We start from the raw sequence: 15,961 nt of genomic DNA, 5'->3' as shown, positions 1-15,961 counted from the left end.
GTGAGTTATTTAGATAAACTTACAATTGCTAAATACCGCAAGATGTTCATGTTGGCCCAATGTAGTGTATTACCTTTGGCTGATTTGGAGTGTAGGTTCAGAAGGATTCCTAAAGAACAGAGACTGTGCCTGTGTGATTCCGGAGATTGGGAATCAATTTTTCACATTTTATTTTACTGTTCCCTTTACAGGGATTTTTGTCAACGTTTTATTGCTCCACTATTGGTTGATTATCCAGGGCATACAGACATATTTTATGTTAATTACTTGATTTCTGATTAGAAAAGGAGATAACGACTAATGTCACAAAGTTCTGTGTGGTGGCTAGGAAAGTTAGGCATCAGATAGTAGACCAGCTTGTGTAACTTGGGGTTTATTTGTTATGCTGAGACATTATACCAAACTACTATAACCACTGTTGATTCTTATTTGTACATATGTTTTGAATTTTGGTCTTTGACCATAAATAAACTTGACTATCTAATGCCATGTGAAATTTCAGGGTTTTCTACCCAGCCATTTGGGAGTTATTAATCTTTTTGAGTATCCCATTGATTCCTATGGGGAAATTATCTGATGGGGCCCATGTTCAATTCTTGCACACAAAACAAATCCCTTCAGAGCTTGTTACCCCGCAGGTGCAGTTGCACAGAGTGTCATGCTTGGCTTGGAGGTGGGAGTCACTGCTACACTCCCCGGAAGTGAAATATACAATTATTGTAGGTTCTGTGGTCTGGAAAATTGGGGGGTTTCCAAAATAACAAATGAAACTACTTGGAAGAAAGAAGTCCTAGTGAATAAATGTGAGTAAAATTTCATAATTCAGAATGAGGATTAAGTCTGTAGTATGGACAAGCTTAGAATCTGTACTCACTATATCAGTGAAAAAGGCAAATGAGACAAAAAGAAGTGATAATCAATAGATGTATTTTAATGTTTGTTTAAACTTAATTTAAAAAAAACTTTGTGATGCAAGGGCTCTTCAGATGTTGTTGGGCTAAATCTTTCATCACCCCTAACTGCAATGCCCCTTGGCCATTATGACTGGGATGATGGGAGTTGTAGTCAGAATCTGGGGAACTAAATTTGAGAAGCCCTGTTTTACAGAACTCTTAATTTAATATTTCACTGCAGGAGAGTGCAGCAGTGACCCCCACATCACAAGCATGGTACCCTGTGTGACTGAATGACTCACTGAGAGGGGAAGTTCTCACGAACAGCTAAGCCTGGGCTTGGCTGCCTGTGGGAACCACTAGGAACCGAGTGGCTCCCAGTGACACCTCAGTGGCAAACCCGGCCAAGAAGTTGGACTCTTAAATGACTTTAAGGGAGCGAGTGCTCCCCTACTTCCATTCAATTGACCATGTGTCAGCACCAGCTGCTTTCAGCCAGAGCTGAAACACTAACAGCCACCTGCCTGTCAGTGGGGGATCCCCACAATGCACCACACACTCGCATGGTGCATTGTGGGATTTCCAGGGGCCTGGACAATGTGTCCCGACCCCCACACAGCCCGCACTGCTGGGGACTGTCTTGACATGTGATTCATATGCCCAGCAACCTCATGTTGCTCATCTGTGGGTAAGGCAAACTTCTGCTCCCTTCCCCAGTACCCACCCTCAAGCCCTCTCACTCAGTCGTGAGAAAGGGCTCAGAATGTGAGTTCTCAGCAAAGAAAAATTAGCACTTCAAACCCACACTAATGAGGATCTATACTTCAACAGCTCCACTCTCAGCATTTCAGCTGAAAGTACACTCTGTGACTGGCCTAAAGACAATCTGGGAGCTTGCTGAATGCATTCTACAGGCCATTCACCCACAATCAACATATTTTTTGGTTGGTTTCTTGTCAGCTGTCCTGGGCACAAACTTCCTGGGTACACAAAATACCAACGTCTAATTTCCATCCAAGCCAAACACAGTTGACAGTGCTTCCCTTTGTGAATGTGGTTGCATCTCTGAGGGTATGTGGTTGCATATCTGAGGGTTGCATCTCTGAGGGCTTCTTGTGTTTCATAGTGCCTACACAGGCCAAGTTCTTTCTCAGGAGAGCATCTGCCAGCTATATACGGGGGAGGGGGGTAAAAATGATCCCTCCCCACAATTCTCTGAGGGCAGGTTCAGATGAACAATACCCTGCCCACGTGAGAACATCATGTCTGTGACAAGAACACACTTGCCCTGATGCCACTGGTGGCTGTGCACTCTTGGCACATCCTTTAATTGCATGAGAGGGATGCTAATCTCAATCACCCCCTACATGTACTTCAGCAAGTGGCCCCAAGTGTTGTTCCATGGCGGTACATATTGCTGCACAACTTGCAGGCTGACTTGTCTTTGTTGCAATCCTCCAGCCTGCTTCCCAAGGTAACCATCTCCTCTCAGTGGGTAGGATGGTTCTTCATCACAGCACTATCATAATTTCAAAATGTACCTTTTTGGCTTGCTTGGAATGTCCTGCCAGAAGGGACAGCGTCTCAGAAACTGAACAGTTGCTCATTAACTGCTGGTCAGACCTAGGAATGTAGCTGTGCTGCAGCTTCTGCACAAATAAGGTCCAGATATGGTTGCCAACTTGACAATCACTCCTGTCATGTGGCTTTGTCATTGAACTTTAAACTACTTGTAATGTCCTTAAATCATCTCAGTTGCATTGTGGCACAGAAGTAGGAAGGTCCCAAATGTAGTGCCTGCAATCCCTGCAGTGCTGCCTGATTGGCAGGAAACACACCAAGCAGGACTAGCAGGCTAAGCCTAAGACACACTTGCAGTTCTGTTAGGTCAAGGTGCTTCCATCAGAACATAGGAGGCTGCTGCCTACTGAGTCAGACCATAGGTCCATCTAAAGCAGCATTGTTGACTGGCAGTGGCTCTCCAGGACTTTCGGAAGTATTTGGATTCCTCCCTCAGGGTTCATGATGGTCCTGTCTCTCTCAGATTGCAGGGGAGGGAGTTGCTTCACTCACTGCCTCCTCCTGCTGGACTAAACTTCTCTTGGTCTGGCCTCTCACTGGAGGACACAGATCCCACCTCAGCACTGTGTAGTGGACGAGTAATAGACTGGTTTTAGACCACCTTTTGCCATTTCTGCTTGTCATGTAATCCATTATCTTGGTACTTTCAATGGCAGGTGAGTGAGGTTCAGCAAACTGTTCAGTGCCACACATCCCACCTCTACATCTTCTTGTTCTCTCCACCTAGAACCAAGCTCCAAAACACACACACACACACCCATTCTGTGCTGTATCGTATCCCAGTAGGAGAAATGGAAAAAGACCAGAGATGTACTGCAGATGGTTGAATAACAGATGCAAGCATACTGAAGCTGACATGTTGTGGCTGTCACTTCTGTGATCCTTTTGGCTTTTTTCTGTGGGATAAAATCCCTGCTTCTGTGAAGTCAGACGCTTCAAAAGGCTTTACTTGTTCCACAGTATCATACCTAGTGATTGGGAGGGGCTGGTTTCATCTGCCCTAACTCGGGAGCACAGAACTATACAGTGCCTCAAACTAGTCATTATCTGGGGAAACAAAACTGAAGCTTCCAAAAAGAACAAGGTGTCCTTCCCCCATTCCAAAGAGCTTAAAATGGGAGTGGAATAGAAACCACCCCATTATATGGATTCAATTCATTTCTGGGGTGGTTTTTCCAATTGACTGACTGACTGACTTATTTGTTTATTCGATTTATATATCGCCCTTCTAAAAATGGCTCAGGGTGATTTTCATTAAACTAAAAACAATTAAAATCAATTAACAGTTAAAAACAAAAACTATAAAAACAACATAAAACCAATTAATAATGAAAACATTTAAAACAATTTTAAAACCCTGGAGGTCCAGGCCAAACATTTACAACAGTTTAAAAACCCTGGAAGGCCAGGCCAAACAGATAGCGGATGTTGGCACGGATATCCCCACAGGCTAACTTCATTATGTCAGGGTGGAAGCAAAAGGGGTGGGAGAGAGTGCTATTGTTACTGTAGTATGTCAGCTGCTTCAGTAGAAATTAAATGGGAAGATAGTCAGCTTGGTCAAGATGGCTGTATACCTCAGAGGGTATGAAATGGCCAGAAAGCGATCCATGGCCATGACCAGAAGCAGCAAGGACTCCAGCACAGAGACAATGTGAATGAAATACATTTGGGTGAGGCAGATATCAAATCCAATGGTCCTGACATCAAACCAAAAAATGCCCAGTGTGGTGGGAAGAGTGCACATTATCAGACCCAGATCCGTAACTGCCAGCATGGAAAAGAAGTAGTACATTGGCTTGTGGAGGCCTGGAGTTCTCTTAATAATGAACAGGATGGTACAGTTTCTCAAGAGGTAGAAGGAGCAGAAGAAGATGGAGACCAGCTTGTGCTTGCTCCTATCCATGCCAGGGATGCAGGCCGGGAAGAGCACTGAAGGCTGGTAGGAGTCGTCGTTGGCACATGCACATCGTGCCGGGCTGGTTCCATCCTGCCTCAGGTGCTGCATGACCTGAAATAAGGAGACAGGTGCCCAGACATGTTCTTGTGATGCTATTCAAAGTGGTTGTACTTGCGGGTGTAATGGAGGTAGTCCCTGCGGATGACGATGGAGCACTGCATCTTCATCTTGGTGACAATGCCTGACTGGATACGGCCACAAATTGACATGTTACCCGTAAAAGGGCATTTCTTGTCAATATAAGTGTGCACAAATGGCCTCTTTTGGGGTCTTATTATTATTTCAATTTCTATACCGCTCTTCCAGAAATGGCTCAGGGCAGTTTACACATAGAAACAATATTCTTATAATAATGAGGGAGATTTTCCTTGCCAGTCTCTCCCAGAAGCACACACTTCTTGTTCTGGAAGATTGTGGGCTGCTTCTGGTAAGCCCTCTCAGTCTGCATGTCCGCCGTCTTGGCTGCACAGTCCAAAACGGAATATAATCGGAATAGGATAGAAACCACCTCACCATAGAGAGCCCATTCATTTTGGGGCAGTTTCTACCTGTGTCATATTTTATTAATAACATAAATATCATAATGGGTGAGGGGCCATACTTGTAGAAATATTGTGTGCCAGAGTCAAGTAAGAGTTTGACAAGAGCATAGCTGGGATAGTGGCATAGTGGTTTGCTTGTTTATGCAACTTTTACACAGCTGGGGGTGGAAATCCACCCACAAATCTGGATTTTATTTATTTATTATTAATTATTATTAATTATTTAAAATAGATAGATAGATAGATAAAAATCTGGATGAGGGTTAAAAATATTGTAATGGCATATCAAATAACCTAGCAGGTGACCCCTGGTGGATGCCCAGAGGAAGGCAAAATGCTTCCAGTGTCTTGACTGATCTATCCTGGAGGAAAATTCCTTCCCAGTCTCCAAAGTGGCAGTCAGTGCTACCCTGGGTATGTGAGCAAGGACCATAAGCAAGCACTCCCTCGGCCCAGCTTCCTACTGCAATGGCTCACTGGTGTCCTGCAGACTGTATTACTGTCGTTCATGGAAAATCACCATGCAGAGACAGTAGGGGTCTGCATTCCTTTTCTGAATGCAATTCCTTCCTGTGTGTGTTATTAATGGTGTTTAAATTCATTCCCTTGCCAGAGATTTCCTCTCTATTAGCTGGCTGGCTCTGCAAGTATTCAAAGCAATGTTTTGTTTTGCTCCATCTGAAAGAGTAACTAAAGTTTAGTGTAGTTTAAACATCATGCAAAGGAGCAATCTCTTCTGAGGGGCAAAAACAATTCATTGCATACAATTCCACTGCTTAAGTCTCAAGGTTTCCTTCCTTTTCATGTGCATTGTTTTGTTACTTCTGGATGAGATAAAGCAACAAAATTCCTGTGCTGCCAATATTCCTGATGATAAATTTACTGCTTGGCTTCATAAGAAAGATGGATTGGTTTTATTGATTGTACACTGTTTTAAAGGATGGTATTTTCCTTTCAACTACTTATCTGTTGAAAAGAAACTACTTTTCACGATAACATCTTTAGAGAATGGATGGATAACTCTTTTTAACTGAAAAAAATCCCTTTCAATCTGCAGAAACAATGACACCAAATGATCAGATAGATGTTTAACTATCATAAGTGTTTCAATGATAGTTTTAATCCCCTGCTAACTGGGCAAAGAGGCACCTTTTACTGTGGTGATTCTATTTAGCAGGGGGAGAGTAACTGGCCCCATCCACCCCCAGCACAGTACTTCCTCCAGTGACTGTTGCTGGTGTGTGTCTTATGTTTCTTTTTAGAATGTGAGCACTTTGGGGACAGGGAGCCATCTTATTTGTTTATTTCTTTTTGTAAACCACCCTGAGCCATTTTTGGAAGGGCGGTATAGAAATTGAATTATTATTATTATTATTATTATTAATCATTGAAAGAAACCACATAGCCACTTTCATTAGCAATAAAGGGCTTACTTCTTAAGGATCTATTTCCATGCTGGTGATGTTTCACATGTCCTGAAGAAAAGCAACAATCCTGATGTTCCTTACCTTACACCAGACCTTTTGTTATAGGTTTGCTGCCTTCTTAAGCTTTGGGGAAACCATAAATTGTTTTCCTGCAAAAAAGATTGCCCCCTCCCCCACTTATCTGCACAAGACTGTTCCCATGCAATATAAAGATGTATTGTTGCTTTCCTTGGGGAAGTATTTCTTTTTCTCTTGAGATAACTTCCTTGTACACTGGAAAATTACCTTTCAATCTGCAAAACAGTCATCAAAATAGATCAATGTTGGATCTAAAAAGGCCAGTGGGCCAGAAAAGAAAACAAGTAGCCTTTTTCTTTGGCAAGACAAGACTTACCTCTTAAGGACTTGCCTCCAAGTTGGTGGTGACCACCTGTGCTCTAATACACTTCCTCCTTCCTGAAACAGTGCAACAAGATTGGAGAATAAACTGTATAGAGATATCTGGGTAGGAAAGGGTTAAATTCCATAGTAAGTGTGTTTGGCAGTGACAAACCCTGTGCCTGTGAAGCCCCCTTGTGGAGCAAAGCTGTTAGAGCAGCTGGGATCTTGAGAGTGACAGTAGGCAGGAGGAGTGTGTACTGTGAAAACACAGTACAGTGTGTGTGTGTGTGTGTGTGTGTGTGTGTGTGTCTGAGATACAGCCTGGGAGAAGCCTGAGTTCAGAAGAACCAGGGAAGATTCTGTAAAAATAAACACAGTTGTAATTCTAATATATGAGCTTTGAGAAGAAAGGTGAGTGTAAAACCAAATTCATAAAACTGTGTGTACATATGAAGAGAAACTGAAAGTATGTACTGGTCAAAGTACCAAACTCTTTAAAAGAAACAACCCTCAGAATCTGTAAATTAATAACTCTTTATTTGTTTTCTGAAATTTCAAAGGAGAGTGTCTCTGTCTATATCACTGTCTGTATCACTACATCACTGTGTTATCAAACCTGAAGTCCCCTATAAAGTTCTGATTATATAGAGAGGATATGGTGGCAGCGAAACAAGATCCTAGTGAGAAGATTAGAAAGTAAAAACTTTACAAACAAAATCTCCCCCACCCCGCTTGCCACACATGCATTTCAAGCTAAGCTATTTCCTGCTAATAAAGCCTGTTGTGAAGGTGTTGCCTTTCATTCTCTAGGAAAGAAACCAAATGGCTGCTTTCTTTAACAAAGCAGCACTTACCTCTGCATTGGGGATGTTAACATCTGAAGTTTTTCGCTTCTTTTTTTCTGAAACCATGCAACATTCCTTACCTTACATCATGTTTTTTGTTTTGAGACCATTTTCTTTAACTGCCTTCAGCTGTGACAAAACTATACTCAGTATTGAAAGAGGAGAATCCAGCTGGATAATCAAGCTGTCCCGGTGAGATGCATCCTCCACACCAGGGATGCTCAACGCTCGGTCCCCAGACGTTATTGGACTTCAACTTCCATAATCCCATCCCCAGCCCGTGGCCTTTGGTTGGGGATTATGGGAGTTGGGGATTATGGGAGTCCAATAACATCTGGGGACCCAAGGTTGAGAATCCCTGCTCCACACCACTGAGCTTTAGCCATCATCAAGGAGACAATGAGCGCATCATAACAGAGAAATCACAGGTTATGTCATAATTGTCACCTGCAGAAGTGAGGGCAAAGTGTCATACTTCAGCACTGGGGAGACATGTACTGTACATAGGAACATAGGAAGCTGCCATATACTGAGTCAAACCATTGGTCCACATCGCTCAGTATTGTCTACCCAGACTGGCAGCGGCTTCTCCAAGGTTGCAGGAGGAATCTCTCTCAGCCCGATCTTGGAGATGCTGCCAGGGAGGGAACTTGAAACCTTCCGCTCTTCCCAGAGTGGCTCCATCCCCTGAGGGGAATCTTTTAAAGTGCTCACACATCAAGTCTCCCATTTATATGCAACCAGGGGGTGGACCCTGCTTAGTTAAGGGGACAGGTCATGCTTGCTACCACAAGACCCTGAATTGGAGGGGGGGGGGACCATGAACTTCTGTTTTTGCTGCTCCCTTGTACTGATTGAAACAGGGGCGTTGCCACCAACATTAGAGTGACTCTGAAACCCTAACTTTCTGCATCGTTTTCTATAGTCAACTTTCACTTTCGAGCGAGATTTTTTTTAAAAAAAAGCACCTAGGAAGTCCATTTGTTGACAACACCGTTTGTAACTCTAGTATTTTCTTATCTCTATACTCTATGCAGCCAATCGCTATATTACTGCGCCGCTTCGGGTTGCCAAGTGACCGAAAACAGTGAGCTCGAGGCACCGATTTGCTGTACCAAACCTTGATTTTCCGCTCCGAAGGGAAAACAACAGAAGGGAAAAGCGGCGCGGGGAATGGTAGGGCGCGCTCTGGGTCACGTGACGCCAGAGGCCCGCCCCGAGCGACCTTCCCTGAGGCTACTGAGAGGCGGAGCAGAGCTGAACTGAGCCTGCGCGCCGTTGGCTTGTTCGCGAGCGAGCCTCGCCCACGCGCACAGAGCGGGCCGGCTGGGAAGGGAAACAAACTGTCAGGTAATGGCAGCGTTCTTGGTCCCCCCCTCCCCCTCTCGGTGTTTGTGGCGGGGGAGGCGGTGACGATTGGCGGAGCCCGTTGGGTGCCGGGGGTGGGCGGGGCTGAACTCCGCGAGCGCCTCTTTCCTTCCTTCCTTCCTTCCTGCCTTGGCAGCGGAGTCTGAGAGTTCTGGACCTCGCCTTCTCCCCTCTCTCGCTCGGAGATTCCCCGTAAGTGGGATTCCCTCCCTGCCCTTGGGTGGGTTCACACTGCGCATCAGTGCTCTTCTGGGACATAAACGGATCCCACCATGCGCCCCAGATCATGTATGCTGCTGTGCATGAGTCAGTCTGGCTCCCCCTTCCCCTCCCCCCAAACGTGGCGGGTTAGGCGGGCCCACCCACTTTGCCCATCATAATGAAAACTGGTTGGCAGTGGGGCTGCGTGGTCTTCAAAAGAGTGATGAATCTGCATTCATTGATCTTGGGGACATAGGAAGCTGCCATATACTGAGTCAGACCATTGGTCCATCTAGCTCAGTATTGTCTTCACAGACTGGCAGCGGCTTCTCCATGGTTGCAGGCAGGAATCTCTCTCAGCCCTATCTTGGAGAAGCCAGGGAGGGAACTTGGAACCTAGATGCTCTTCCCAGAGTGGCTCCATCCTCTGAGGGGAATCTCTTGCAGTGCTCACACATCAAGTCTCCTGTAGGTTGGGGCTGGTGGAGTGCCCCCCTATCCCACTGCCATCTCCTGCCCACACTTATCAGCCTTCCTAGATTATGTTTATGGAAACCTCTCATAGTGGGTGGTAGTTCTTGTCTTCCATTTTTGGACCTTTCCAGATACTGGTTTTTATCCCCCAGAAGTTCCACAGTTGTCATTACCCTGCCCAAATAAATGACAGTTATTCCAGCTAATGATGTCGGCATGTGGAGAATAACTTTTTACTCATATTGGGCTCTAAAAACCTCTTAGCAATTAATGTCAGTTAAGCATAACTCATTTCCTTCTACATGGTTGTAATAGTGTCAAAGTCGCTTATTGGTTGCAACATCACCCTGCATTATTTTTCATAATTTCCTTTTCATTGAAATTTTGTGTCTTTGTTTTGTCTCTTTTGGAATTTTGTGCTGATTGTCTCTGGTGATTGATACTTCCTAAATTAAAGAAAACTCTTATTCCACTTGCTATAACCTATTATATCATACTCCACATTTCTGTTTGCTGTCTAATGTTCTGAAATTACTTTTAATTTCATAAATCCATACACTAGCATATTCCATGAAGTGCTGTGTGCTTGCTTTATTCCATAAAGTAGTGCATAAATAAAATTTATTAAAAGTCTAAAGTACAATCTTGCTCCTTCTTGAAGTTATTTTGTTTTCTAAATACCTTTTGACAACTTCAAGATTTTGGACTGAGTAGACAAAAGTTTCAACTAAACTTAAACTGGTGGTGTTACTTTATGGAAGAAGCATTAAGAAATGCATTCATTCCATACTGCTAAACGCTAAGAAGGAATTCTTCAAGAATGAGGGGATTGGTTAAAAAGAGGTTGGAAGCAGAGAGTCGGAACATTTCAGGAAACATGGAAATTGTTTAAAACTACTGCTGTGGAGTTGTTGTTTAAACCCACTTTCAGAGACCTGGAAATAATTAATATGGCAGACAAGGAAGAGGATGAAGGAATCCAAGAAGTTACTTGCATGGTTTAATGCTAGTGCTAAAAAAGAAATCCACAAAAAAATTTTTTTTTTAAAAAGAGCTTCTTTTAAAAAGTGAAAGTCTTCCTCAGATGAGGAGGGTAAAGGAACACAACTCTTGAGTGTAGAAGGAATGTAAGGAATAAACTGCTAAGTGCATAAAGACCAAACCTTTAAAATAAACAAACATCAGAAACAGAAAACTGCCAGGGGGGCAATAAAATCTTTAGAAATCAAAAGAGTACTGAAGAAGGCCAGAGTGCTGGCAGAGAAGCTGAATGGATTATTTGCATTGGTTTTCACTGCAGAAGATTTTGATCTGTAGCTAACCTGCTTGGTTTTTTGTTTTGTTTTTGTGGAGGGCATCTGAGAAACTATGTTGTAGCTTTGTCAAATAATGGAGTTTTAGAACTAGCTGACAAACTCCAATAAAATTAATAAGTCACTGGGCCCAAATGGCATTCATAGGAACATAGGAAACTGCCATATACTGAGTCAGACCATTGGTCTATCTAGCTCAGTATTGTCTTCACAGACTGGCAGCGGCTTCTCCAAGGTTGCAGGCAGGAATCTCTTTCAGCCCTAACTTGAAGAAGTCAGAGAGGGAACTTGAAACCTTCTGCTCTTCTCAGAGCGGCTTCATCCCATGAGGGGAATATCTTGCAGTGCTCACACATCAAGTCTCCCATTCAGATGCAACCAGGGCAGACCCTGCTTAGCTATGGGGACAAGTCATGCTTGCTACCACAAGATCAGCTCTTCTCCCTTAAACTTCCTTAAAGAAACTTCCTTAAACTTAAACTTAAAGAAACTTCCTTAAAGAAGTTTCACCTGAAACTTCTTTAAGAGCTCAAATGTGAAATTCCTGATCTTTCAGCAGAAATATGCAACTTATTATTAAAGTCAGCCTCTTTACCAGAGAATTGAAGGACAGTGTAGAACCAGTGTTTGGGTGGTGTTGTTTTTTAAAGGAAACAAGGATATTACAGACTTGTCAACCTGTTCTCAGACCCAGGTAAATTGGTAGTAAAACTAAAGTTGTAGAAGGACAAGTCTTGCTGAGAATGGATCAGTCTGGTTCTACAAAAGGAAGTCCTGCCCTATCAACCTTTTACAACTTTTTGAAACTATCAGGAAAGTTGTAAATGGGGTGATCCAATGGCCAACATATACTTAGACCCCCCAAAAAAGATTGTCTCATCAGAGGTTTTTGAGTACATTTCGCAGGTAAGAAGACAGGTCCTCTTTGTGATTGCAACCCATAGAGAATAGACAGTGAAAGACAGGAAGAAATGGGCAACTCTTACAGTGGAGAGCAGTAAGCAGTGGGGTTTCTCAAAGACCTGAGAGAGACCAGTGCTGTTCTCAAAGTGATACAAAGAGTCAAGGTGACCAGTATAGTGGCAAGCTTGCAGATGACACACACTTTTTCAAGAGAGTAAAGTCTTAAGGCAAACTGTGAAGAACTCCAGAAGGATCTCTCCAAGCTAGACAAATTGATAACAAAATAGAAAATGAGATTCGATGCAGAGTGTCTTGGGGCCAAAACAAAAGAAGAACAATGAAAAGAAACCCTTCACAAATGAAGTTGGTTGTGGCTACCCAGGAAAGAGATCCTGGGGGCTGTGTGGACACTTGGAGAAAACATCAATTCTGTGTGCAGTAGAATTGAAAATGCCAATAGTGGCACACTCCATTACTGGCCAAGGAATTTCAAATAATGCCAGTATCACAATTTATTTAAATCTGTGGCAGTGATCTTTTACTATTTTTCAGGCAGGGGTCATTCTGCCCCCCCTTCCAAACCCCCCCCCCCTCAACATGAGCCATTTCCCACCACACTGACTTTCAATGTGGTGAAGAAACAGAGCCCTGTTGAGACTCAGTGCCTTCGTGGAAGGTTTTCGCAGAGTGCTCAGATATGCAGTCATTCCCAGGGCTTTCCCGGTGGAGCTTTGTGGGGAAAGCACTGGGAAGAACTACATTTCCAAGCACTCCATGTGTGCCTTCCAAAATGGCATTGGGGCTTGAGCCCTGTTTCTTTCAAAGGAACTTCATCTGCACCGGGCAAAAGGCAGCACTGTGCAGAGGTCAGTGTGGTGGGAAATGGCTCATGTTGAAGGTCGGGTTCAGTGGTTCTACAAAAGGATCAGTGGGGTGTTTTGTTTTGTTTTGTTTGCCAGTGTGGCCCCTGCCTGAAAAAATAGCAAAAGATCACAACCATAGATTTAAATAATTTCCCTGAAAGGAGTCTTTCCCCTGAGGAAGAGGTTTTTCACCTTAAAACACGTCAGGACTTAGAATTTCAATAAATCATCCTTACACTGTTCCTGCTTTTCCTTCCCATTAAGCTTTATACTGGCCTAATGAACAATTAGGGAGCCAGGGTCAATGGGAACAGCCACTGGCTCCCAGGACTTGCAGTGAAGAACATTGCTCTGTGGTATGGTTGCATTTGAAAAATCATACCATTCTGGTGACCCCATTTCAAAGGGGATATAGGTATAGAAAAGGACAACCCAAGTGATCAAGGGTTGAATTATCAAGGAAAGGCTACAACATTTGAAGATTTTTAGTTTAGAGAAAAGATAACTAAGGAGCGTGCATGATAGAGGTTTCTAAAATCACGAATGGACGAGAAAGACATTTTTTTCACTCATGGTAGAACTCGGAGATGCTCAGTGAAATTGATCAGCAGTAGGTTGAAAACCAGCAAGAGTATTTCACAAAGCTAACCTGGAATTTGCTGCCATATCGGGTGATGGCAACTAGGTTTTGGTATAACGGACTAGACAAATTAATGAAGGATGGCTGTATCAGTGACAGAACCTCCATGTTCAGAGGCAGTATACTTGTGAATATCAGCTGTTGGTGACAAAGAAGAGAGGGGGCTTTTTGGCATTTCTGTCTGTCTTGTAGGCTTCCTGGAAGCATCTGACTGCCTCTTGGAACTGGGCTGTGGGACTAAATGAACCCTTGGTCTGATCCTGCAGGGCTACCCTTATGTCCTTAAGAAAGAACCAGAGTCAGATCCTATATGGGCATAGCATGGCAGAGGGGGAAACATGCAGCACGCACACACACAGCTAGAGGTATATTGAAAGTTTACTGCCACCAGTACTGGAGAAATTGTCAAACCAGTCTTAAATGGAAAAATGGCTAGCTTGTTGAGCCGCAGGAAGAACATTCCACCTGCAACAGATATCTTAGAGAGCGCCTTCTTTTACATGATCCCCACCGCACGTTAAGGTCATCTGGGGAGGTCCGTCTCCAGTTACCATCGGTTCGTTTGGTGGCGACTCAGAGGCGGGCCTTCTCTGTAGCTGCTCCTGGGCTGTGGAATGCACTCCCAGCAGAAATTCGTAATCTTAATTCTTTACTGACTTTCAAGAGAGCCCTTAAAACTCATCTGTTTGGCCTGGCCTTTCAGGATTTTTAATTAGTTTTAATTGTTTTAATGTTAACCTGGTTTTCAGGGTTTTAATTGTTTTGATAGTTAAATTGTTTTTTAAGATGTTTTTAAATTGGTGTTTATATTTGTATTTCTGTTTTAATTGTTTTTAATGATTTCTGTTTTTTAATTGTAAACCGCCCTGAGCCAGCTCGGAAGGGCGGTATAAAAATCAAATAAATAAATAATAAAACCAGTGCTATGACTGCCTAGGGTTGCAGCCAACAGAAGTAATGTAGGAAAGCAGAACAAATAGTCTCATCTTCTAGTTGTCTCCTAAATTTAGGAAGTGATTATCGGGAAGTAGAGATAAAAATCCTTCATATTACAACTAGTTGGATTTCAACATTGTGTTTTGACGCTGTCTTCATTGTGCATTTGTATAATTAGTACTGGCCAAAGTTAAGCTAAAGCTGTGCCAGTTCAGCATCAGCATTTTCTGTCAGGTCAACCTGGGAGTGGGGGGAAGACAGAGATGTGATTTATTTTTTAACAATGTAGCATGCTCATTATCATGTGTTGTGGAAACACACTAAAAGGGTAATATGATTCATATATTCTTAAGTCTAAACACTTACAGGATTAGTGTTGTTTTCTTTTCTTTTCTTCACAGTGTTTTTTTCTGAAGTAATTAATTTAGCCTTCATGTGCTTCTGTACTTCCTGGAAGAATGACAGATGACAAAGATGTCCTTAGAGATGTGTGGTTTGGACGAATACCAACATGTTTTACATTATATCACGATGAGATTACCGAAAGGGAAGCTGAACCTTATTATGTACGTATTTTAAAAGAATGTAAAACAGTAATATCTGATGTCTAGTACGTGCCTATACTGTATCTGAGGAACCTGCTGTGCTGGATATTTGCCTTTACCAATAGATATGAATACTTTCTCCCATTATATAACCTTGCTTTGTAGTATTAAAAATGGCACAGCCTGATTAATACCAACATTAACATTAATTCCATTGATCATTGAGGCCGCATCAGGAAATTGGCACAGAACAAAGGGTTTAACGTTCCCTATCCATAGATTGCTGCTCTATTTCAGATCGGGTCTCCGCACCTGCCATAGCTGCAGGTGTAAGTTACATAGTTGCAGTAGTAAATGTGGGGAACTCCAGTCATGGAACCCACACAACATTTAGTTTGGCCCTGAGAAACTGTAACCTAGATACTGCTAAGGCGTAAAGGCTTTATTGTGTTGTTCCACTTTCTTCTGTTTTACTAGGCTAGTTCCCTTTGCATGCCCAGGAAACAACAATAGCCTGAAAATACCAGGATGATGAATTCTGCTTTCCCCCCAGATACTTCCAAGTACTCACTAGTCAGGTGAAGACTGAATCAGCCTATGTGGCTTGGGAGAAGCTTCACTCTTCACTTTATGCAAATAATAATAATAATGCTTCTGCTTCTCTTTTGTGTTGATTTGTCCCTGCAAGTTGCTTTCCTCTCCTTTTGCTCAGATGTCCCCTTCTTCCATAAAAAAAGTATGTTTCACATATCAGATGATGGTTTATAGTATGGATTCTCAACGTCGGATCCTCAGATGATATTGGACTTCAACTCCCATAATCCCCAGTCCCAGTGGCCTTTGGTTGGGGATTATGGGAGTTGAAGTCCAATATCATCTGAGGACCCGACGTTGAGAATCCCTGGAAGAATCTCTTTCTCTCTCAGGGTTTTTTCTTTCTTTCTTAAATGGAGCTTTAGTAGTGATGATGCTTTGTAGGTTGCACCCTTGATAATTTTTCCTTCCTTTCAAGGCGAAATCCTTAAGTTTATTCGAGGCCCTTTGAACTCAGTTCATTTGAGCTTGCTTGAAAGTAAACACAAATAGGAT

The 15,961-nt window shown here is 43.0% G+C and overlaps 1 protein-coding gene and 1 long non-coding RNA gene across 3 annotated transcripts in view; one reads left to right on the top strand and one right to left on the bottom strand.

Moving 5' to 3' along the window:
• Positions 1–3,672: 3,672 nt before the first annotated feature.
• On the bottom strand, positions 3,673–8,967 carry LOC128341479 (uncharacterized). The gene is made up of 2 exons (XR_008314425.1): positions 6,798–8,967; positions 3,673–6,696 (listed from the first exon to the last, which is right to left on the bottom strand). It is a non-coding gene; the product is annotated as an uncharacterized LOC128341479 (long non-coding RNA).
• ATG5 (autophagy related 5) overlaps positions 8,684–15,961 on the top strand; it is a 50,456-nt gene continuing 43,178 nt past the window's right edge. The window contains exons 1-2 of one of the 2 annotated variants that reach the window (XM_053287670.1): positions 8,684–8,979; positions 14,729–14,893. In XM_053287670.1, the coding sequence (XP_053143645.1) occupies positions 14,786–14,893 (108 nt within the window). In that variant the 5' untranslated portion in view covers positions 8,684–8,979; positions 14,729–14,785. Of the gene's footprint in view, positions 8,980–9,033; positions 9,190–14,728; positions 14,894–15,961 lie in introns of those variants that run through there. The other variant, XM_053287714.1, reaches the window with a different exon arrangement.

This window comes from Hemicordylus capensis, chromosome 1 (genome assembly GCF_027244095.1).
Source record: "Hemicordylus capensis ecotype Gifberg chromosome 1, rHemCap1.1.pri, whole genome shotgun sequence".
Classification (NCBI taxonomy): domain Eukaryota; kingdom Metazoa; phylum Chordata; class Lepidosauria; order Squamata; family Cordylidae; genus Hemicordylus; species Hemicordylus capensis.
This window is presented reverse-complemented; position numbering and strand designations above follow the sequence as displayed.